Source organism: Aptenodytes forsteri, unplaced genomic scaffold (assembly GCF_000699145.1).
Source record: "Aptenodytes forsteri isolate BGI_AS27 unplaced genomic scaffold, ASM69914v1 Scaffold65, whole genome shotgun sequence".
NCBI classification, from domain to species: Eukaryota; Metazoa; Chordata; class Aves; order Sphenisciformes; family Spheniscidae; genus Aptenodytes; species Aptenodytes forsteri.
In genome coordinates this window covers 8,924,787-8,947,102 of record NW_008795127.1, presented here as the reverse complement: position 1 = coordinate 8,947,102, position 22,316 = coordinate 8,924,787, and the positions used below count along the sequence as shown (strand labels likewise).

The 22,316-nt window shown below is 39.5% G+C and overlaps 1 protein-coding gene across 1 annotated transcript; it reads left to right on the top strand.

Moving 5' to 3' along the window:
• The first annotated feature begins 2,043 nt into the window (after positions 1 to 2,043).
• LOC103897449 (OCIA domain-containing protein 1) lies at positions 2,044 to 18,781 on the top strand. Its single transcript, XM_009277465.1, has 8 exons — positions 2,044 to 2,364; positions 2,927 to 3,011; positions 6,792 to 6,845; positions 7,344 to 7,391; positions 11,657 to 11,786; positions 13,979 to 14,187; positions 15,565 to 15,714; positions 18,336 to 18,781. The coding sequence occupies exons 1-8, from the start codon at positions 2,044 to 2,046 to the stop codon at positions 18,371 to 18,373; spliced, it is 1,035 nt and encodes a 344-aa protein (XP_009275740.1). The 3' UTR covers positions 18,374 to 18,781.
• The last annotated feature ends 3,535 nt before the right edge of the window (positions 18,782 to 22,316 follow it).

Here is a 22,316-nt window from a genome sequence, read left to right as displayed (position 1 = left end):
TACCCTACGAAAACGCATGCTTTAACAAACCATTGTACTCTTTGCCTAGAATATGCTGAAAGACAAGTGGGAAGAAGCATGAAATAAATTGCCTTAGTAAGTGTGCTATAGTCCCATAAATAAAACTATTGTGAGCCGATGAGGCCAAAATCTTTTGCTTTCCGATTAATGATGTGCATAATTGATGTCCATGTATTGGAGAGTGCTTCATTACGGCAGGCCCAGGTGATTGGCAGAGATGAAAGTTGGAAGTAATCTACGTTATCAGGCAGAGCTATCTCATGGAAATTAGGAACTGCTTTACTGTATGATGAAAACTATGAATTAAGAACCCCACAATACATAGTTTCTGGTTCTATCTTCCCAGCTTATTTCAAGAATCCAATACTCAGAAACTCATCTCCTCTCCAGCTTTCTTGGTGCAGCCGGCCACTCCAGGCAGCCAAACCTATTTACACACACTCCTTCGTCCTTTTGTCCTAGGTCCTTCACATGCTCACAGTGTTCATTTTATAGTTTCATTCTCTACTAATTTCAGACATTTTGCATCCACATTCCCTACTGATTTCAGACACCTTCAATCTCTAAAACCTTTCCTCTACTATCTTCAGGCATGGCCTTTTTTTGTACAGCCATCAGACAGTGGCAATTTAAGCCTCTTCACTTGAATTCCAGGGTGAAGAGACAATGGCTTGCTCCAGGAAAGGCTGAAAGGGAGTGGTGCATTCCAAGCAAGTAGGAGCAGATCAGGATATGGTGAATTCAAGCCACAGTACTGAATGTTTACAAGAAAACACCACAGCATACATTGTACTATCAGAAACATCTTCTATCAGAAACATCTTCCCCCCCCCCCCCCCCCCCCCCCCCCCCCCCCCCCCCCCCCCCCCCCCCCCCCCCCCCCCCCCCCCCCCCCCCCCCCCCCCCCCCCCCCCCCCCCCCCCCCCCCCCCCCCCCCCCCCCCCCCCCCCCCCCCCCCCCCCCCCCCCCCCCCCCCCCCCCCCCCCCCCCCCCCCCCCCCCCCCCCCCCCCCCCCCCCCCCCCCCCCCCCCCCCCCCCCCCCCCCCCCCCCCCCCCCCCCCCCCCCCCCCCCCCCCCCCCCCCCCCCCCCCCCCCCCCCCCCCCCCCCCCCCCCCCCCCCCCCCCCCCCCCCCCCCCCCTTCAGCTTTTCCTGATTTCTGATAAACTGCAAGCATCCACTAATGCTGCGATTTCAACAGCATTAGCTAGAGGCAAGCACACATCTCCCACTTCAATACAATCCTAACCACCAAACCTCTACCACTTTCAAGTTCAGACAGTTGCCCGCCAGGTCTTTTCTAGGTAACAGGCATCCTTTCTGTTTAGTCAGTTTTGGCCATGTATCTTTAGCAACCAGTTAACATACCTATTGGCAACATACCTAATGTTCAAGCTAGGCATGGACGGATAAAAGCTTTTTATTACCGTTTATCAAAAAAAGCAAGACAGTTACAAAGCCGAGAAGTACCAACGCATGTATTAATGCTGCGCAAAACAAAACCAGCCGTGTAAGGATTACCTTTAGAGGGATTCACCACTTCTGAAGCAGTGCCTGCTCTCACATGTATTAGAGGGTGGCACTCGTTAAGCAGGAAGGAAACAAGATAAAGCACAGGAAGAAAACATTCTCCATTGAAATGAACGCTCTGAGCCTCAGCTGTTAACTCCGGGTCCTTCCACCGCCCTCACTCGACTTTCCCAGCGAGGAAACACTACTGCTGAACCCGAATAAACACACGGCCCTCGACCACAACCCCGAGTTCACCAGCAACGGTGTTTATGGCAGCACCGCGGCCCTCAGGGCCTACCCCAACGCCCGCCCGCCCGCAGGGCCTCTCCGCTGGGTTTCCACACAGGAGAAGGCCGCGGAGCGCGGGTTGGGGCTTTAAGGAGCGTCCGCTGCCCAGGCAAGCCCCAAGCGGGAGCCCCCTCCTCCACGCATGCGTACAGAGCCAGCGCGGAGAACAACGTCGCGTCGACTTCCGGGTCAGCGGGCGTTCGCACTGTCCTCCCCGCCCCGCCATGGAGGCCGGGCAGGGTCCCGGCGGCGCGGCGGCGGGGAGGTTGGCGCGAGGGACCGCGTTCGCCCGGCGGCGCCGCCTGTGGGGAAACCGCGAGAGCTGTGTGGGAGCCCGGTGGGGCTCGGGGTTGTTCCTGCCGAGGCTGAGGCGGCAGGCTCGGGGCCTGCACACACCCTCTGCGGGCTGGGGAGGGGGGATTCCTGTCAGCCTTTCGCCCGCCCCTGCCGTGAGCTCCCTGGCGGCCTGCGGAGGCGCGGGGACGGTGCCCTTGAGGCCTTTCCGGCGGCCTTTCGCGGGGGGCGGGGAGGGGGACACGGTCCCGGCAAGAGGTGTCCTTCCCGGTACCGGTGCCCTTCTCACATCTGCCCTTCTCCCGGTCGGCGACCTGGCAGGGTGCCTCGTCGCACGCCTTTCACGGCAGGAGAGGGTCAAGCACCTCTGGTAGAAACTTCTCACCTGCTGGCAAAACAGCTCGGCAGCTTTCACTGAATAGATGCATGTAAACGGACAACACGCACTGTGTAATTGAAACCCTGACAAATATTTTAAAAAGGGATTTAGTGAGCTGTCAGAATTCATGGATTTGGAAGGCTGGTTGCAAGGACCAAAGCAGGCTTTTCTGAAGAAAAAGGAGAGGACCGACTTGGGATTTGAGCATGCGCAAAATATTTTCCGCTCTCTCATGTGTTTTGTAGAAGCACTGAATTTTTTTTAATGATCTATTTCATGTGACATTTATAGACAAAAGGCACCAGTTCCTTAAGTATAGCTGCATGAAAGTACAGGCCCTACAAGGTGTGAAAATTAGACAAAGTTTTTAATTGAAAAATCCCCCCAAACCTTTCTTTTGCTCATTCTTTTCTAATTTATTTCCCTAATGAAAGAGGGAACTACCTAAGCCTTATGTGCCGACAGAGGAGGAAAGAAGACTTCTCAAGGAATGTGCTGAAGAGAGTGCCCGGTATAGAGGTAAGTTCAGTTTGCTGGTAAACTTGGTTTGCCTTTCTTCCACCCTTAGTTTTTGTTGTTATCTGAGGCATTAGGGAAGGCAGGCCCGGGTCGATATATCACAACAGTTCATTAGCAAGCTTCACATGGTCTAAAATTGCATCCCAGTAAATGTTGATCCATGTAGGATTTACATTTATTAAGAGTTTGCAGGACAAGAATTTTGTAAAAGGTGCAACGTATTTTGTAAGGTTTACGCTTTATAACAAGATCCCTTCATATTTTAAATTAATATGCTTATTAGAAGTCTGAAAATAGATATAATTAATGGAGTCTCATTTATTTATGCATCTGAATATTTTTTTGTTTTTGTTATGTCTACATTTTTATTTTCAATTTTTGTTGTTTTCTTTAGAATGCACGAATAAAATAGTTTAGCTTAGAACCATTGCTTTCCGTCTTCCTGGAGACTTGTGAGGAGAATAACGTATAAGTAGTCGCTCAGCTCGATGTTTGGAGAAAATTTCAGTGTCTATGCATGGCCAGACGTTTAGGCTTTTTTCCCTGTAAATAAAAGCTAAGATTCTCAAGCATGATTCTGCAGTCAGTAATGATGCCTGTATTACAGCTAGTATATAGGAATAATAAACTTGCATTGTTTTCACAGAATACTTTGTGTCTCATCTTAATTTATCTGAAATACCAAGGTTATGTTGTTTGGGTTTTTTTTCACAAAACATTGAGAATTGATGTCGTTACTTCTTAACACTGTTTCTGTAATCCAAAGGTTCAAGACATACCTGTTTTTTTATACACCTGGTCAAGAGGTTTGACCAAGCCTTCTGATGTGATTGTTACCCACTGTTTTATCACACACTAGTAGATTACTCCTGGTGCTGATAGGTGGCTTAGCAGAAACCAGGACGGATGAAGAATTTAGCAGCTGATTTGCTAAATCTAGCACACTGGGGCTCTGATTTCTCCTGGCAGCCAGTACTTTCAGGGGCAACTTCTGAGGCATTGTGATTTTGAATTAATGATTCAAAGTTCTGCTTTATCTTTTTCCATTGCTTTGGCATTCTCCTCTTCCACTTTTATTCAAATACATGGAAACCTTCAGCTTGTTTGCTAAAATCTAGCTATTTTCCTTATATTTTTATAAGTGAAAAGAGTCGGGTAAGATGGCGATTGGTTATGGCTTATTGATAATCTCTCTCCTGGAAGACAAGAGGGGAGGGAGTTGTTTGTTCCTGAGGTGTTCTGCTGTGAGTTCTTGATTGGCAATGTAACTTACTGCCCTGTTCATCTTTATACAGAAACTGAAGAAACAACATGAAGGTATTGTTGAGAAGCCCCAAATTAGTTTCTTCAGTAATTTCACTTTAGGGAGCTACAACAGTAATTGAGAGATTTTTTTTTTTTCAGGAGTTGTGTACTCTGCTTTTACCTCACTGGGAGAGCCTAAGGCCTGTCGCTGTTTTCTAGGTCTCCTGTCTTTGTTTCATCGTTCTGCGTTACATGTGCCTAGATTGTTGTATTCACTGTATTAAACACATATTATTTGAACGCCCCTTTGCAAGAAGCATGGGCTGCCTGTGTGACTGCCCTGACTTCCTCACTTCTGACTGTACCGGTTCTTGTTATTCACAGATATTACTATAAATTTGTGCACCTTCAGTTGGTTTATTCAAATTTCAAGCTGTAGTAAATTTTTACCAGTTCTTACAAACCCTCTCTGTTCTGCAGTAGTTTCTATTTCAGAAATGCTTGCTAGTAATTTCATAATTCAGTTTAATATATGCTTTACTGGTATTACTAATTTTTAATCACATCGTATAATATAAATGCTAATACCATAAAAATTTACATTACAATCTACAATTTTATCCTTCGCACTTTTAAGCTTGCTAACAAAATTAAACCAGATCGATACCACTTTTTCCCCATAAAACCATTTTGACTAGGATACATTACATTCCCATTCCTAATTATGTGCTGTTGATATATCAGCCTTGCATTATTTTTCCTAGGATTTATTCTGTTCCTGAAGCAGAAAAAGTACTTTTTGCCCATAGCAGTGAAAAGCATTGATATTTTCTGATTTATTAAGCTGCTTTTGTTTTTTTTCTACACTTGAATAATTATTCATATTAATTTTTATGTATGAACCCAATTTTCGTTTATGTATTACTCTTTTAATTTCTAGTTGCCATTTTAGGTCATTTATGTGACCTAAATATGTCATTTATACTAGCAGCTGTTTCCACTAAAGTGCGTAGCCTGTCTTTGATGTCCGGAATATTTGTGTTGGGCCTATAAATCATTTCAAAACTCTAGGGGTTAGACTGAAGTCCTCTGTAATAAGTTCTCTGGAATTTTTTTTTTTTAAGCTCCCCCTCCCTTGGTTTTTTTTTGTCTCTTACAATTTAATTTAGCTTCAAATCTGCACTGCCATTCTATATCTCAGAAAATCTAGAACTCTAAATTTTGGAAAATCTAGGTCTAGAATCTCTAAAAGCATCAGGGTTTTAATCTTTAATAGATTGGAAGATTCTGTTCTCTATTTTGAAGTGTTACTGTAATCGTGCTTGTGAACCAAGGAGCTTGGTTTTTTTTAAAAGTGACATCCAGTCATATTTACCCTAAAACGCTGGTTGGACTCCTAACCTAGTTTAGACCCGTCAGAATTTGTGAAGGAAGAAACTGTTAGTTTGCAAAGTATATTTAATACTGTGCTGTCCAAATTCTAAAAAATATCATTTATCTTCAAATATGGACTTAATTAGCAGATTGTGTGCATCAAAACGCTATAAACATCTAGTGCTGCTGTTGCAAAAAAATTTCCCCTAGGCAAAGTTAAAGTCATTGAGCCTTTTTGTAATATCTACATTTTCAGACTTGCTTAAAATGTAATTTCATTATGACACATCTAAATCTTTAATGTAATTAACTTTAGTCTTCTGTCATGTTCGTTATTTCAGTGTCACTGTATCTTGTATAGGCATGGTGGTCTTTACGAATAGTTTCAAAGTTAATCTTCCTGATATCAGAATTATCATTGCTTGAAATAAGCATTCCTTTTGTTTCTTGCCATCTTCAAATGCTTCCTGCCACCTGAACTCTTCCAATATGATAAAAATCGACATGAACTGTTAAGCTGATTGTGATAGGCAGTAATGCTGTTCCATGTTTGTTGTCTTCTCTGCATTCCTTACCCTGCCCCTGAGTTGTATAGTTTGATCCATGAGCTACAGAAAAAGCTGCCCTGTTCTTTAATTTGCTGGTGAATAAAACAGGTTACCTAATTTTAATCAATGTAGTTTATAAGAGTTAGACTTTTTCCAAAGTTCTTATGTTAAAACAAAATCAAGACTTTCGGTTGTCAAAAATTTTTAGAGGCACTGGCCTCTACATAACTTGCCTTCTGTCCTGAAGAACTGTGTGTGCTTCTCTGGTTTGAAGTTCTGCATCTTGATGCTGTAGCAGTTGTAGCTAGACCTGGAATCCTGTCCTTAGAGCTTTATCCCATCTGGCGTTGGCTTTTGTATTTTAGGAAGCATGAAGTCTAATGAAGACAGGATGACTCATTAACCAGTACTGAATAATTTGTAGTAGGTCTTAAAAACTGGAATTGAGAATGTTTCATAATTTATATACAGTTTGTTAATTATATATATACTTATATTCTTATACAAATGAGCTTAGTAAGGCCTAGCAACTCTCATTTTATTGCATATTTTGTTAAATGTGGTTGAAAATATTGAAAATCGTATTTTAAGCAACTTCTCTTCTTCTTCACAGCTTTTCCTTTGGCTGCAGCGAGCATGCTTGCAACTAGTTTCTTAATTAGGAAAGGTAAAGCGTAAACATACTTTGGGTTAATTTGGATTTGCTCAGATGAAATATATTTCTGCTGTTAATAAAGTTACTGTAATAATATAATGTCTAATCTACTTGTAATTAAAAGAAGTTCAGACTCTTCAGCTACATGACTTGCAGTTCCTAAAACTAAAGGAGCAAAACTTGACATTAAAATCAAATTCATGCTCATTTTATGTTGTTTGACAAATGCAGTATCTCAGTGATTATGAAACAATATATTCTATAGTGTGTAGTAATACTGTGTGTGATATGATTAAAAAGGTAATTCTTAGATCCGTATGATTTTATGGGGAATTCAGATGTTAGGTTTTCTTGAATTTTCTTCAACGTTAAGTGTAAAAGAGTAACCTGCTACCTACAAACATAACTACAAAATAACCTACAAACATACCTACAGTTGATGAAAAACCTGATGTTTTTCAGCATAATTCTTAATAACTTATTACTAATTACTTTGATCCTCATTTTCAGGTGTTCTAAGAGATAGCTCAAGATTTGGCTCTTTTACGAAAGTTGCGTGTAAGTAAAAGCTACATATAAATTCAGCTTGTATTCATGCTTTTGGTTCTGGAGTCTGTTACGCAGATATAATTCCCACGAGACTAGCTGGCTGATCCACTGTGACTCCACTCTATAGAATTATAGAATCATAGAATATCTCAAGTTGGAAGGGACCCATAAGGATCATCGAGTCCAACTCCCTGCTCCTTGTAGGACTACCTAAAACTAAACCATATGACTAAGAGCATCGTCCAGACACTCCTTGAACTCTGACAGGCTTGGTGCCATGACCACTTCTCTGGGGAGCCTGTTCCAGTGACTGACCACCCTCTCAGTGAAGAACCTTTTCCTAATGTCCAGTCTGAACTTCCCCTGACACAGCTTCATTCCATTTCCTCGTGTCCTATCGCTGGTCACCAGAGAGAGGACATCAGCATCTTCCCCTCCGCTGCCCAACTTGAGGAAGGTGTAGACTGCGGTGAGGGCACCCCTCAGCCTTCTCTTCTCCAAGCTGAACAAGCCAAGTGGCCTCAGCTGCTCCTCTTGCCCTTGACAGTCTTGCCCTTGAGACCTTTCACCACCTTGGTTGCCTTCTTCTGGACACACTCTAATAGTTTGATGTCCTTCTTATATTGAGGTGCCCAAAACTGCACACAGTACTCGAGGTGGGGCTGCACCAGTGCAGTGTAGAGTGGGACAGTCACCTCGCTCGACCAGCTAGCTGTGCTGTGCTTGATGCACCCCAGGACGTGGTTGGTCGTCTTGGCTGCCAGGGCACACTGTTGACTGATATTCAACTTGCCATCAACCCAAACCCCCAGATCTCTCTCTGTGGGGCTGCTCTCCAGGCTCTCATCCCCCAATTTGTACATATAACCAGGATTACCCTGTCCCAGGTGGAGAATCTGGCACTTGCAGAATCATAGAATCAATGCTTACATCGGTACAACTGTGCCTGAAGATAGGAGTAAATGATCTGATATATCTGATGAATAACTTTCACCTTGCTGCAGTTAATTCTATCAGTCAGCAACTTTTTAGGTATGTTTCTTAACTACAGCATCTCATACTGCAAGAACCTATTCAATGTCAAGAGGTAGAACGTTTCATTTATTCACCATCTTTGAATTTGTGCAGCATGTTTTTGGACAAGTTTTGACTATAGGTTTTCCATAAAATTGTGAGATTTGAAATATGCTTGACAAGTGTAATGTAAGAATTTAAGATAAAAAACATTGTAAATAGATACTGTACAAGCTTACTTTAAATTACTTTGCCAGAGTACACTCACCCCTCCCTTCCTAATTTGAAGGTCTTTATTCGTGCGTGTCACTTGTCCCATTCAGCCTATTTTAGTGCCTTTTTTTCCTGGACATTATGTATGTACAATTGTAGGAAAACAGCAATTTCATGTGAATGATGTTGGATTAAGTATAATCAAAAATAAATTAATAAAGTAACCTTTTCAATGTAATACATGACAGTAAAACAGGAAGTTGCCATCTTGCCAATCTGCCCAGATACAGCCAGCTACTCTTACAGTTTACTTCAGTGGGAAGAGGGTAAAACCCACCATTTGTGGTGAAGGAAGTGTTGTTTAGGCAGATAAACGAATGCGACAGACTAGGGCTGCCATTTGTTTATGCAAAATTCTACTTGCTTTCTTCAAATGCCAAACAATGTTACAACCCCAATGTTTCTAATAAATAATAGAATTACTATTTCCCTGTTATCTCCTACACATTTCTAGTTAAGGGCTACACTCCTCCCATTTAATAGAACTATGTTTTGAAATCAAGGGAAAAAATAAGGAACAGCTGGACCAGACCAACTATTCTTGATGTTAAGCTTATAAGCCAAAATACTTCTGGCTTCTCCTTTTCGATGTACACTGGTAGGCATAGGGACTTTCATTTTATACTAAAAAAATTTTCCATAAAGTGTGTGTTTTGGTTGTTTTTCGGTAGGTAACTTCGTGTGATTTATGTGCATTTTAAATACAGGGATTTTTCTGGGACATAGTTGGAGTGTAAAAGGCCTGAGTTAAGCAGTTTTCGTTTCATCCTCATGTTGTTTAGGTCAGATGCCCCTACTGTCTACAGGATCTTCCTGAAAACTATTGCCAGGAACATAGTTTACAGGTCCAAATTATGTCTCGTAATTTAACTGCACATTCCTCCTGCAGTGAAATCTGATTAAAGGAAGCAGTGCAGTTGTGTTTTGGTTTGGTTTTTTTTTCCTCTGTGAGTTCTGAAAGAAGAGCATATGCAACTCCAGGCACCACTGCTAGCTCGTAGCTAGCTGATGTTGAACAACAGTAAGACAGTTCAAGACAGTTCTTGCTTTTCTGGTGTCACTGATCTCAGCATACTGCTTCTGCATCTATTGATTACAATAGTCTGTCTTTGATAATGGTGTGTGTCACTTGCGGTTGTTAGATTCTTTTTCTGAAGCGTATCTATGCCTGATTACAGTAATTGGTCTTTTATATCTAACTAACATAGTTGAGTTAGGTTTTTTTCAGTCTCCGTCTTGCATCTTTCCCTGCTTTGCCCCTCTGGGTTTTATCTGGAAGTTGAGAGGTGTTTCATTTTCTAGATAGGAATTTTCAGATTCCAGGATGTTCTCCTGCCTATAGGAATTACTCATAACTTTTTTCAGTAGTCTTCTAGGCACTCTGACAATTTAATGGAACTTCTAGTTACTTGTGACTGATACACTACATTGACAGCATCCCCTTCAACATAGCATAGAGCTATTGGTCCTCTATCCCTCTTTGGCAAAGAAGGGTAAGATCCATATGTCCTACTTTATGTTAGCCTGCAGTGGGACCTGGCCTCTTTTATCTATCTCTGATCAGCTTCTCTAAGGTCTTGTCACAGTGAATACAGAAGAAGCAGAGAGCAACAATATCTAATTTACTGTGCTTACTTCAAAAATGTGGATCCTCTGGCTGTTAGTTCTGTAATAAGAGAAACCAAATATTTTAGCCAATGATTACTTCGGGTGAAACATCTTCCAGAGAGATGCTTCCACTTTTCTTGACTGGAAGGCCTCAAGAAAAGACTTTCTCTTTGTAATTTATGCCAGAGATTAATCACCTTTGCTGCTTAGCTTTATTTTGCTAAATATTTAGTTTGAATTCTTGTTGGGCCATTTTTCGCTTTGCGCATATTTATAGCATTTGAGGTGTCTTCCAATTTTTTTGACCTGTGAAACAGCTAAACCCTTACATTTCTCATTTGTAAACTTCACTCATAGTTGTGGCTGTTCTTCTCTTTTTCTTTGGAAAAGGATTTTTAACCTCCTTTGGAAAATACAGGCATTAGGACAGGAATCACAATTTCAGTACAGGGTAGGGTAAAATCCCCTTTTATATTGATTCCCAGGCGATGTAATCTACAGTGTGAGGACCTCAGAGGATTAATGTTACTGGTAATTAACTCTTTCCTGACTTAAAGAAGATTGAGTCTTTTGTCTTTGTATTTAGAAAATGCTCGTTGCATATGAAAGAAGGATCTAGTCCTTTTCTCCTACAAAGTCAACAACGAAACTTCTATTAATTGCCATTGAATCCTTCATGCTCCTTCATACTCTGACCCACTCACAAAACTTGAAGGAGCCAGTTGATGGAAATCATCAGTTTGAAGCCCAGAAAGAACTATCGTGATGATTTATTCTTATGTCCTGTCTAGCAGATGAAAATATCTCATGCACTAAATTGAAAGCATTTGCCTAGAGATAGCGAGGGTTCAGCTAATTCAGTTGTTTGCCCTCTGGCAACCAAAGCATAGAATCCTCTTCAGGAGATACTGAGCCTAATCCTAAATTTATTTAGACTTCTCTTCATACTAGTGAAAGCCTTTTCAAGATCTGACTGTTCTGATGGATGAAATTAGCAGAATTTACTACCTTTGCCTATTCCTGACTGTTTTATCATCTTTGATAGTTAATGGTTATTTCTGGATCTTGGGAAAAACTGATTGCAATTATTTTCCTTTTTTTGTCACCTTTCAGTAATCAAGTACTAGCTGAAATCATCTGATGCTCATGCCATGTCTAAATCATTGCTTTATGTCTCTGTTCAGCTGTTGCATTTGTTTTTCGTACCCTTTGTCTGGAAAGAAGCAGAGATGATTACTGCATGTTTTTGGTTTAGATCTAAACTGTTTTTTTTTTCTTTTATTCAAGATACTGTATAATTTATTTGAAATGATTATTTTAAAACTATGTTGAATGTTATGATGCAGCATATAAAACTGTCTTTTTTTCTTTTAAAAAAGTTGCTGGAATGTGTGGATACCTGGCTGGAAAGATATCCTACTTGCCAATCTGTAGCGAGAAATTTAAGAAACTGAAGGATTCCCCAATAGGAGATGTTCTACGACAAGCTCAGAGACATAGTTCACATAAGTAAGAATTCAATTCTCTTTTGAATTTAAAACTTATTCTTGAATAGGACATTTTAAACGCTAACAGATCAAGGCTGCATTTGCAGCTTTCAAAGACCTTCAGAGCTGAACCTTCCCTCTTTCCTCTATTACCCCAAATCTACCACTTTCAGGAAGCTGTATCTGTACCAGTTGGCCGGCTATAAAACACACATTTTGAGCTCTTTACATACAACTGATCACTTTGAGGAGTAGAAAAAGAAACATTTTACTTAGCAAAATGTATTCCTTGTAAATTAAGATGATGTTTTCCTGTGGAATTTACTTACAGTAGTGTGACAGCAGAAGTTGCCTCCGTAGTTTAGAAGTAAACTAAGTTCATGGAAATAAAATAGTGTTATGTTCTGGAAGTTTTTCCCATAGTTTAGTTGGATTGAAGTAGGAAGAGGGTGGAAATGATTTCAGTGTTTATCAAAGGAAAGAACTCGGTAAACAATATCAGTGCAGGAAGAAGCACGGTGGTCAAACTTACTGCTGTTTGTTTAAAACCTTTACATCTGTAACAGCATTATGCTGTACATATGAGAAACTCATCAGGTTCTTAAAACTATTTCCTGTTTTGTTCCAAAATGTTTTCTACCTCAAGTAGTTTTTAATTGCAAACTACTTTCGGAATATCTCACTTAAACCCTTGATTCAAAACTGGGAGAACAGTGTTTAGATAGTGAGTAGTCGTCCTGCTATGTATGTGCTAAGATTTGTTAATTGTTTATAAAGGACTTGATTACATTCGTAATTACTTCATAAATTCAGATTTATGACAGTTTTGTCTGCAAGATTTACCTTTATTCTAAAATGTTTACATTTTTATGGCATCATACATAATTTTAGGAATTACCACTTCATACATTTACTGTATAAACTCAGCTGAATAGGAACTGGACATGTCCCTTCACCACCCCCAGTTTCTAATAAGAAATTGTCATGGTGGTTAACTGTGTTTACTCTAGGTGAGAACCTGTTTAAATGCCATCATCTGCTGCACCAATAAGTCTCTTCAACCTTTAACGGCCCATTCTTTTGCATCTGTAAAATTTTATTTCCTAAGTGATAAATTCCTTTTTTTTGTTTCCCTTGGTTGAATGATTAATTTAAATTCATTCAAATTGCATTATTGTCCATACATGCTACTCTTTTAAGCCAGCAACAGAAATCATTACATTTTCATGGTCGTTATATGTCCACTAAGTAATTTGGTAACTCTGATTTGCGGTTAAAAATAGGTAAGGAGCTAAAAGATTAGATAGTTCTTTAAAGCTGTGTTTGCATATACTTTAAAAATATAATTGAGGCAATAAAATGGCGTAGCTCTGTATGTTTATTGTGAGAGTAAAACAAAGACTAATTGCAAATGCTTTTCATATGAAACTAAAAGTACAGCTAAGCAGAAATTTAAAGTAAAAAATGAATAAATACTCTAGAGACATTCTAGTGGCACCAAGGGGTGGCACTCTTGATAGAGAGACATGTTGTGTAGTGGTTTGCAGGGTCGTTCTGAGTAGGTAGCGAATGCTTTAGAATATCAGGCATCAGTCTCCAGAATGTCCTTTGTATGATCTTACCTTTCCCTCTTAAGAGAAAATTCGTTAATGTTTCTGGTGAATTCAGCAACTCCATAAACCTTCATAATTTAATTTCCCCAAGATAGCTTTTCATTCTCCTTTTCTTCTGATGTTCAGTACTGATCAATTACAGCAGCTTCTAATGATGAAGGGTTTTAAATTGCAAACTCTTCCTAAAAGGCCTTTAAAAATAACTATAGTTCATGCTACCGCTAGTTACATGGGCACACCCTGTACTATTTGTGTCTGATGTGTTTTTTCTGTCTGAAGACTCCCTGGGGGAAGGGATTGTCATTTTTGTCTTGTAAAGTGCAAAATACTTTGTCTCTTTTGTCTTCTGTTCTGGAGATTTTCAGGTATGAGCTAAGTTTCTGGGAGGAAGGGAAGAGTGTTGGAGAAGGGATGATATAGATCTTTGCAATGTAAAGAAAAAAAAAAACCCAAACTTTTTTTTTAAGACTATAATTCATGTTGGAAACTAAACCATTTAAAATAAAAGAGTATTTTCTTGAACTGCACATATTGTTACCTTATAGTTCCATTTTTAACTTTAGTATTTCTGTATTTAATATTTAATTGTATTATTTTCCAGCCGTTCCAGTCGGAAATCTGAATTTTCAGACATGCCTTCTCAGTCATTTACTGAATCTTCTTCTCCCAGAGCTGGATTCTCGCTTTCTTCTAGCTATTCAGATGATTATAGTTCAACAGATAGAGCCCTCTCAAGTTATGAACCCGTTCCATTCAGTGCTTCCCTGAATGAATCTTCACCTACAGGAATTACTGATTACACTGTTCAAGGTGTGTTTTGTCTTAATATTTAGCAATTTGTAGTACGATGACTCTGCCTTTCTCTTAGATACTTCTCTTACTAAACTATGTATTTTCATCCCATGCAAACATACATGGTACAATATAGTGCTGTTGAATGAAACAGCTTGAAGTTCCCAGAATTGTTTTTACACAGGAGGTAAATATATGTATTATTTTGCATTCTAACTGTAAACTAAATTCAGGTTTTTTTCATGTTTTGTAGCTCTAATTGCAAGTAAAGATTGTAAATTAACTTAAAAGGTTTAATCTGTTGTGAGACTAAACCTGCAAAGAACTTAGCCTGACTTGAAGTTCTTTTTGGCTGAAATTAAGGTGAATATGCCATCCTTTCACTGCACTAAATAAACCATAGTCTCTACCATTTGTCTGCTAGCCTTTCTGAAGTGATTTCATTTTCACCAGCGGTGGTGCTGTAACTGTATACTCCTATAATTCAGTGACATTAAACTGTTTTTAATAATGTGACAAACATTTAAACCTTCTGCGAACTGAATGCATATTGTATTCTGTCTGGCAACAGCTGATTTTCTCACGGAGAATTAAAATGGTTTTCAAGCACTGTTTCTGTGCAGCTGTTCCCCTCTTTCCAGTATGAACTCTGTCCTCAGCTATTGCAGGGGAAACACACGATTCTGAGTTCAGGTCTCTCTGGTACACAAAGGAGGAAGTTACTGTCAAATGCAGAGTTTCGAACTTCAAATTAGTTTGCATTTTTTAACTCCTTTATGGAAAAGGTTTTATTTCACAAAAAAAGCCCTTGCATGCAACTCGGTTTTAGTTAGAGAGAATGTAGATGTGTCAAGGAGATTGTAATTACACTTCGTCACAAATATCAATAGTTGGTAAAACCTTAATTATAGAACCAAGATTCTGCATTACAAATGTAGATAAAAGGATAAAATGTTTATCGGGTGACATATGGTGGATGTAGTCCTAATTCTTTGAAAGCAAAATTTGAAGCCTGAATGCAAACCCTTAAGCTTCACTTAGATTTCTCTTCAGAAATCATAAATACGTGACATGTATGATTATCATAAATTGCACATAAAGTGACCAGAACTATTTTATCCATCAACAACACATGGTTGTTAGGATTTCCATTGGATAAAATGAAGAAAAGGAGTTAACTGCCAATCTTCCAAAGCAGTTTGACAAAATGAAAAGGATAAAAGGAATGGATTAATTAAAGACCACATACATTCTCAGTTGCATTTAGAATTGCAGCTGTCATGCTCCTTTTCATTTGGGATTGAGCTGTAATTAACTGGCATTCTAGAACAGGTTGTAGCCAAGTTTTGGTGCGTGACGCCATTTCTAGTATTTTGGTGTTTGTTTTGTTTTCAGATCCTGCTCCAATTCCAGAAGAAAGTCGTAAAAAAAAAGGCATCACATACGAGGAATTAAGGAATAAACACAGAGAGACATATGAGGTAATGCTACCACCAAAGGCAGAAACTCCAAGCAAGTTCTCACAGGAAAAACCAGTTAAGGAAGGTAATACACGGATTTACAGAAATACGTAGTAAATTCAAATATTGGCAATAATGCTAAAAATGGCTTAATTCTGCTTCCCCTTTAAGCAATTTATTTTTACAGTATCTGCAGGTATCTCACATGTGATGTGGTCTGTAGTCTCATATTTCAAATTAATTCTTTTTTCAAAAATATTGATCTTCCAATAGCAAATTATAATTCCTCTTCTCCAGCCATATTGCTTGGTGCCAGACTGAAAATCTCATAACTTTTGGTTTACTGAATCTATCAAGCAACCTCTTTCAACAAAGAGTTCTCTGAGCTCAGAGCTATACTGTAGAGTTTTAGCTATGGAAGGGGGTGTATGGTTTAGATAGCATTGTTCTCTCAAAATAGAGCACGCAGTTGATGGTTTTGAAGGGGGGGGTATTTATTTTTATGAATTGTTTCATGTGGAATTGGAGGATTTCTATAGAGGCATTGTTTGTAGAGGTTCATTTTCTACATTAAAACTTAAAGGAAGGAAACCGTATTTGGCAGCAATATTGAGATTTGTTTTCACAGTGAAAAACAAAACTTTACACAGCATAAGAAGAATGCGATGTCCTGAAGAATAAGATGCCATTCAGTCAACTTTTTGACTCCATCAATTTTTTGAAAAGGAGACACAGAAGCAATTCGTAATTGCTTGCTCTAGAACATTTTTTATTTAGTGCGACATCTGTGAAAGTGATGTTGGCAAGAGGGATGGTTTACCATTTAACACTCTGCTGGACCAGTCAGCTTGAATCGTTTGCGTTTGTATGCAGTGTCCAGTCTTGTCAATCACGTTGCAACAAGACTTGTAGGAATAGCTAACGTCTCCTAGCAGGCATAACAGGTGGTAGTAAGTATAGAAAAGTATATTAATGCAAAAAGTTCTGAAGCCGTAATTGTGAGCTTTGGAACGGTGTTGCTTAAGAGTGTCAGTCTATTTCATGCTTGTGAATTACTTTCTCCAGATCATCTGTCTTTGGACAGATCTACGTGGTCTTGAAATAAAAATTATAAACAATTATTGGGTACTGATTTAAATCTGTTATTTCAAGGATGAAAGCCTCTTTCTCTTATCACGTGACTATGCCAAATGAGACGTTAAAAAGCTATTGAAGCTGTAGTTTCAGATTGCTTCTAAATTCCATCAGCTGACACTTCATTGATTTACACAACATTTCTTTTTCAAGATATTTCTCCACAAATAGAATACTCAGGCTTTGAGAATAGAACTACACTGAGCAGTGCATGAGATCTGTAAATAATTTTTAAGAGTATCTATCTCCTTGTATTTTTAGGGAAAAAGAGTAAGGAGGGAATACAGAAGTTCAGAAATGTTTTACAAGTGGAAGCACATTTAAATCTACAGTTCAGGGATTCTACTGATGTTGTGAGCTAAGATCTGATTTAGCTTCTTGTGTCACGCTGGACGTGTTACTTGTTGTATGCCTATTCATACGTCCTGAGTCATTACCCCTTGGTTCATCCTACGACACAGAGATAACACACTAGCAAATAGGAGACAGTGGTTTCTGCCCTGTGTTGCAAGGACATACGGGAAAACAAACCACGTTTAAACCAGTTTTACGCAGTCCCTAACTTCCATCTGCTGGTGCATTCTCCCTTCATTGTAGCCGTACAAATACGTGCGTCTGAGTAGTGATCTGGACTGAACCATTTTCCAGGGAATGAGCACAGCCTGCTCAGCTGCCATGGTTAATAGAAATGGAAATCAGATTGTACTTTGAGAGCGCTTCTTATTGTGCCTCACTGCAATATCAATCAGCTTAAAAGAGATTTGTCAGTGCATTATGCTAAGTTTGCTGACATCTCGCTGAAACAAGGACCATACATTCTGCTCTATTCCACTGGTTCTACTGCAGATAGGTATTAATAAACAGTGGGCTTAGTGATTAACCTGCAATTAGATTTATAAAGGGGTGCCTGACTAGTGTCAGCATTCCTACTGGATCGTATAGATCCATCCTTTACCCTGTCAGTGATGGCAGTCAGTTACAGACTACGTTGCAGCTCACTTTCAAGAGAGCACCTTCTCACTTTCTGGTTGTCATTCAGTTACGCGTGACATACTTCTGAATAAATCCATTAAGACCAGTACCCTGTCTTTTTTACTCTCTGACTCACTCCTGTACTAAAGGAAGCTGCCAAATAATAATGGCTGAGCAGTTTCCTAGTAGGGATTACTGATTTTTGTTTGTTTGTCTTTGAACGTGTTTTTAACTATCCTGAATCCATCCAATTGTGCACGTAACTAGATTATGTAGCCACATTATTTATTGTAACATTCCTTGCCTGTTTCCTCCAATTGTCTTTGTTTCAGCCACATGTTACGTTTGTTTCAAAGTAATTACAAATTCTGTAGAGCAGGAATTAGCGCAGTAGGCCTCTTGAGTGAATAATAATTCATTAAAGAATAATGATTAACAAACTCTTCTCCCCATTTATTCAAAAGTAGCTTTAATTAGATGTCGGTCCCTGCTCACCACTTCAAATGATAATGCATTTCATCATACTTTTCGGCACTGTATAAGATAAACCTTTGCAGTTAAATTAAGTCATATGTGACTACTTTTTCTTCTTTTCTTTAGTTAAAGTAAATAAATACGGAGATACCTGGGATGAGTAAGAGCTGAATGAAGAGCTGAAGAAAATTATCTCCTGTCAGCTAACTTGAACTTCATCTAGATTAGTCATGAGTATCGGCACCTTTGGTGTGTTCTGCTAGGCACAGCTATTAATAAATGAGGAGAAAATCCTGACTTGCCAGAAGATTTAAAAAAAAAAAAAGTATTTAGGCTTAATTGTTTTTAATGTTGCATAAATGGCAAGCGAGGCTATTGTGACGTGTCATGACCATAAACCATTTGTGCTATTGTTTAAGAATGAAAAAGGTAACTGGCAATAACTAATACAAATGTATAGCAAAAGGTAAAAATATATGTAAATAAATGCAATCACATGTATTGGGAAGGGAAAAATACCAGAATCTTCTCAAATTTTCAAGACTTGCATTAAAAGTTACCTGTAGAACTAACCTCTCACTTTGTTTTGTCTGAAAACCTCAAATTGTTGTCATGCTTGGTTAGTAATGTTTGGAATAATACTGTGAACTGTTCAGGGAAAAAGGGCTGAGGAACCTCGCCAAACACATAAGTAAGCACACTTAACTGTTTTTCAGAACTGTTTTCATGGTGCCAGCTATATCTTTAGACCGATATTCTGACTTGCCCACACCAGGTCTCTTAATACAGTCACTTCAGAAGAAAATGATTGAATGAAACTGCAGATGTTTAAAATAGCTATATTTAAGTGCAGAAGGTTAAACCTGACAAACTTTGGTAAAAGTTTGAATGGTATCTTGACTGTTAATATTAGGTTTTGTGTCTTTAGCCTTATTTCTCAGTTTGTGCAGGTCATGACAAAAAACCCGTGTTTATGGAGAAAAGATCTGGATCAATGGAATATTGTGTTGTTATTATTACCTGTAAGAAAAGAGCTGCATTGGCAAAACTACTGAAGAGTGTTTCCTAATGTTTGCATCGCCTGCTCTGTCTCAACCAAAATGTCGTCTTCCGTTAGGGATTCTCATATTCTCGGCTGTGCTGTTTCATCTTGCGGCGTTGTGTTTATTTTGGGGTTTTGCCTATAGGTGAGCAAAAACCACGATAAGGTTGGTAGCGTAAAAGCATTCCTGACGTCCTTGTTGGAGATGAAAAATAACTTACCTACCAAGATGAAAATTCTCAAAGACCTTATTGATGTAGTGGACTAGCAGCAGAGCAGCATGAATGAGAAGATTATTTTGGGGGGTACAGAGCAATCAGCTGAAATGAGGAGGAAAAAAAGAGGGGGGAGATGAGAATGCTTGAAGAGCCAAATACTACTTACGGTAATCAAAACAGGAAGATTGCTTTCAGAAAAGCTGATCGTCTAAAAAAAGGAATGTGCTAATCAGATGATCTTGAAGTTGTATCAAAAATTTAACTTACAGAGAATGCTTCTCGTGGCCGTGATGAGAGAACTCTGAAAATACACGAAGTCTGCCAGGATTACACTGCTGTGTCTTTTAGTGCACTGTTCCAAAGCTGATTAGATTTATCATGAAAATATTCACAAAGTTTCTTAGTTGTGAGTTATGCAAGTAACAGGAGGCAGAAGATTTAGTTGATAAAACTGAAGCAGATTCCTATGGTGGTGGTTTTCCATCTGTAAGAAGAAGAAACACTTTTTCTTTTGAATGAATGAAAATTTTGGATGAATGAGAAGTCTCCGAGTGAGAAAACGCAGCAGCAGGCTTATGGCATTGAGGAAATAGCAACACCTAGAAGACACAAACTATTGAACAATAAGCTTGCCAATAAATTTTTTTTTTTTTAATATATTTTGGGGGATTTGGGATAATACTGGATTTTCTCAAGTAAAAGAATATAAAGATATAGTAACTTTTTCCCCCTCCCCCCCCTCAGGAATCTTAATGCATGCTTATACTGCAAGTTGTTTATTGGTGTAAGGGAATGATCGTCTCAGGAGTTGACTATATGAGTTAATGTAAATACCTCTGCAGTGTGGACACTCCACTGAAAAGTGAGACTCCCTCTGTTTCTCGACATTCGCTGTGAAAGTTACTGTTGTGCCAGTAAACTTACTTGTGTGTAATCAAGTATTTAATAATACACTGGAATCCTGGGTCGCGTTGAAGGCCTTACACTCCTGTTTCTGGCCATTCTCCGGTTCTCAATCTCGGGGCATTGGCTGCGCTGCAGGCTTGAATCAGTACTGTCGGTACTGACTGTGGTGTACGGACCGCTGTACGTATTTGTCTTACTGTGTACTTGTAGTTATTCGCTCGTTCGTCTTCCTGACAGAATAGTGACTGGGGACCAGCTAGTACAGAGCAGCCACAGAGGGCAGAGTGTTTAACCCCACGCCATTTAAGTGCTGAAAAGGTAATGCCTGTTTCAGAGCTAGCTCTTGCAAACTGTAATGTTTGGAGGATGCTCATTTTGTATGCTGGTAACTGACAATTAGCAGTTAGTACGATTATCAGAGTTCATATGATTATCAGAAGCCCGTGATCTGAAAATGAGACTTCCTTCAAAGCGTCTTGCCTCAAATTCATATTTTAGGTGGGCAAACATGGTGTTTTATATCAACTGTATTAGAATTTTTTTTTCCTTTCTTGCTCCTTTATTTTCTTGGAGAAAATAAAAGGCATATATCATGTATAATTAATGCTGTTTTCAAGGTTTAATGTCTCTGCTTAAGGTAACATTGTGTATACATAAGATTTCTAAATTGAATATAATGTTTTCATTCTGTTGCATCTAGTTAATACCTCTCACAGGACATACTTTTTTTTTTGTACTTGGGAACAAGTTGGGTTTGCCCTCAAACAATTCAAAATTCTTTGGCTTCCCATCACATCCCTAGTAAGTATTAAATACAGGGGAGTTCACAATCATAGCTGTTAATTTGATAGGGTATTGAAAACTGGTATTTTGTCCGAGTTGGGTCACGTTCAGTTTGCCGTAGCAACGTGTGTGTTGACCTCCTGCTTCACTAACTAGCCGTGGGAATTCAGTCGTCATCCTTCCCTTTTCCCCCACGTCTTCCATTAGTACCACCTTCTTTCCGAGTGGTTTTCTTCCAGTCTCGTGATTTCGTGGCAGCTACCCACTTACCTGTGAGCAGCTTGCTACCAACACCCCCAGGTCCTTCTCTGCTGGGCAGCTTTCCAGCCACTCTTCCCCAAGCCTGTAGCGCTGCATGGGGTTGTTGTGGCCGAAGTGCAGGACCCGGCACTTGTCCTTGTTGAACCTCATACAGTTGGCCTGGGCCCATCGATCCAGCCTGTCCAGGTCCCTCTGCAGAGCCTTCCTACCCTCGAGCAGATCAACACTCCCACCCAGACTGCACTTAGATGACTTTTGGGGATTTTTAACTGCGTCTGAGTGTCTTAGAGCGGACGGCAGGGTTATTGTCACTGGAAACAATGTGTCTGGGTAGAAAGAACTAGTAAGAACGGTGACTGTGTGAAGAAAGAAAGAAATGCATGACGGACCCTCTTGTCTTATGTTTATATCTATTTCCAGCTAATACACACCATATTTTTCTTAATCCATTAACCAGGCCAACTGGTTTCCTGGAATATAGGTCCCTCACTACTCTTCAAAAATCGCAGTAAGAATTTCACTTTGCGTTACCATTTGTATTTCCAGTTGGGTACGTTTATCATCTGACCTAACCACAAAGACAGACAGTGGCATTAAAAAAGACTTGAAGTTGTCCTATGGGCTGGCATACCTATGTGTTCGTTAATAGATGTGAATTAACTCAATATTTATTGTAAAGCCAAATAAATTTTCTTTTATTCCGCAACATAAATTTTAACCACATAAAAAAATTAACTCAAACCTTAAATCAAACACCAGGAAATGAGTCTGAATGCTTCACTATGAACGTTTCTAAAACAGCTTTAAAGTAACTGCTTTCACAATTTCTTAAAAATAAGCAGTTGCATGGCCAGTTTAAAGGAGCTAGGAGCATTATCCACGAGTCAGTTGTTACTA

Coding starts and splice junctions, on each gene's coding strand:
- LOC103897449 (XM_009277465.1), top strand. CDS start 2,044: ATGGAGGCCGGGCAGGGTCCCGGCGGCGCGGCGGCGGGGAGGTTGGCG. Junction 6,846..7,343: donor TAGTTTCTTAATTAGGAAAG/GTAAAGCGTAAA, acceptor CCTCATTTTCAG/GTGTTCTAAGAGATAGCTCA. Junction 14,188..15,564: donor TACTGATTACACTGTTCAAG/GTGTGTTTTGTC, acceptor TTTTGTTTTCAG/ATCCTGCTCCAATTCCAGAA.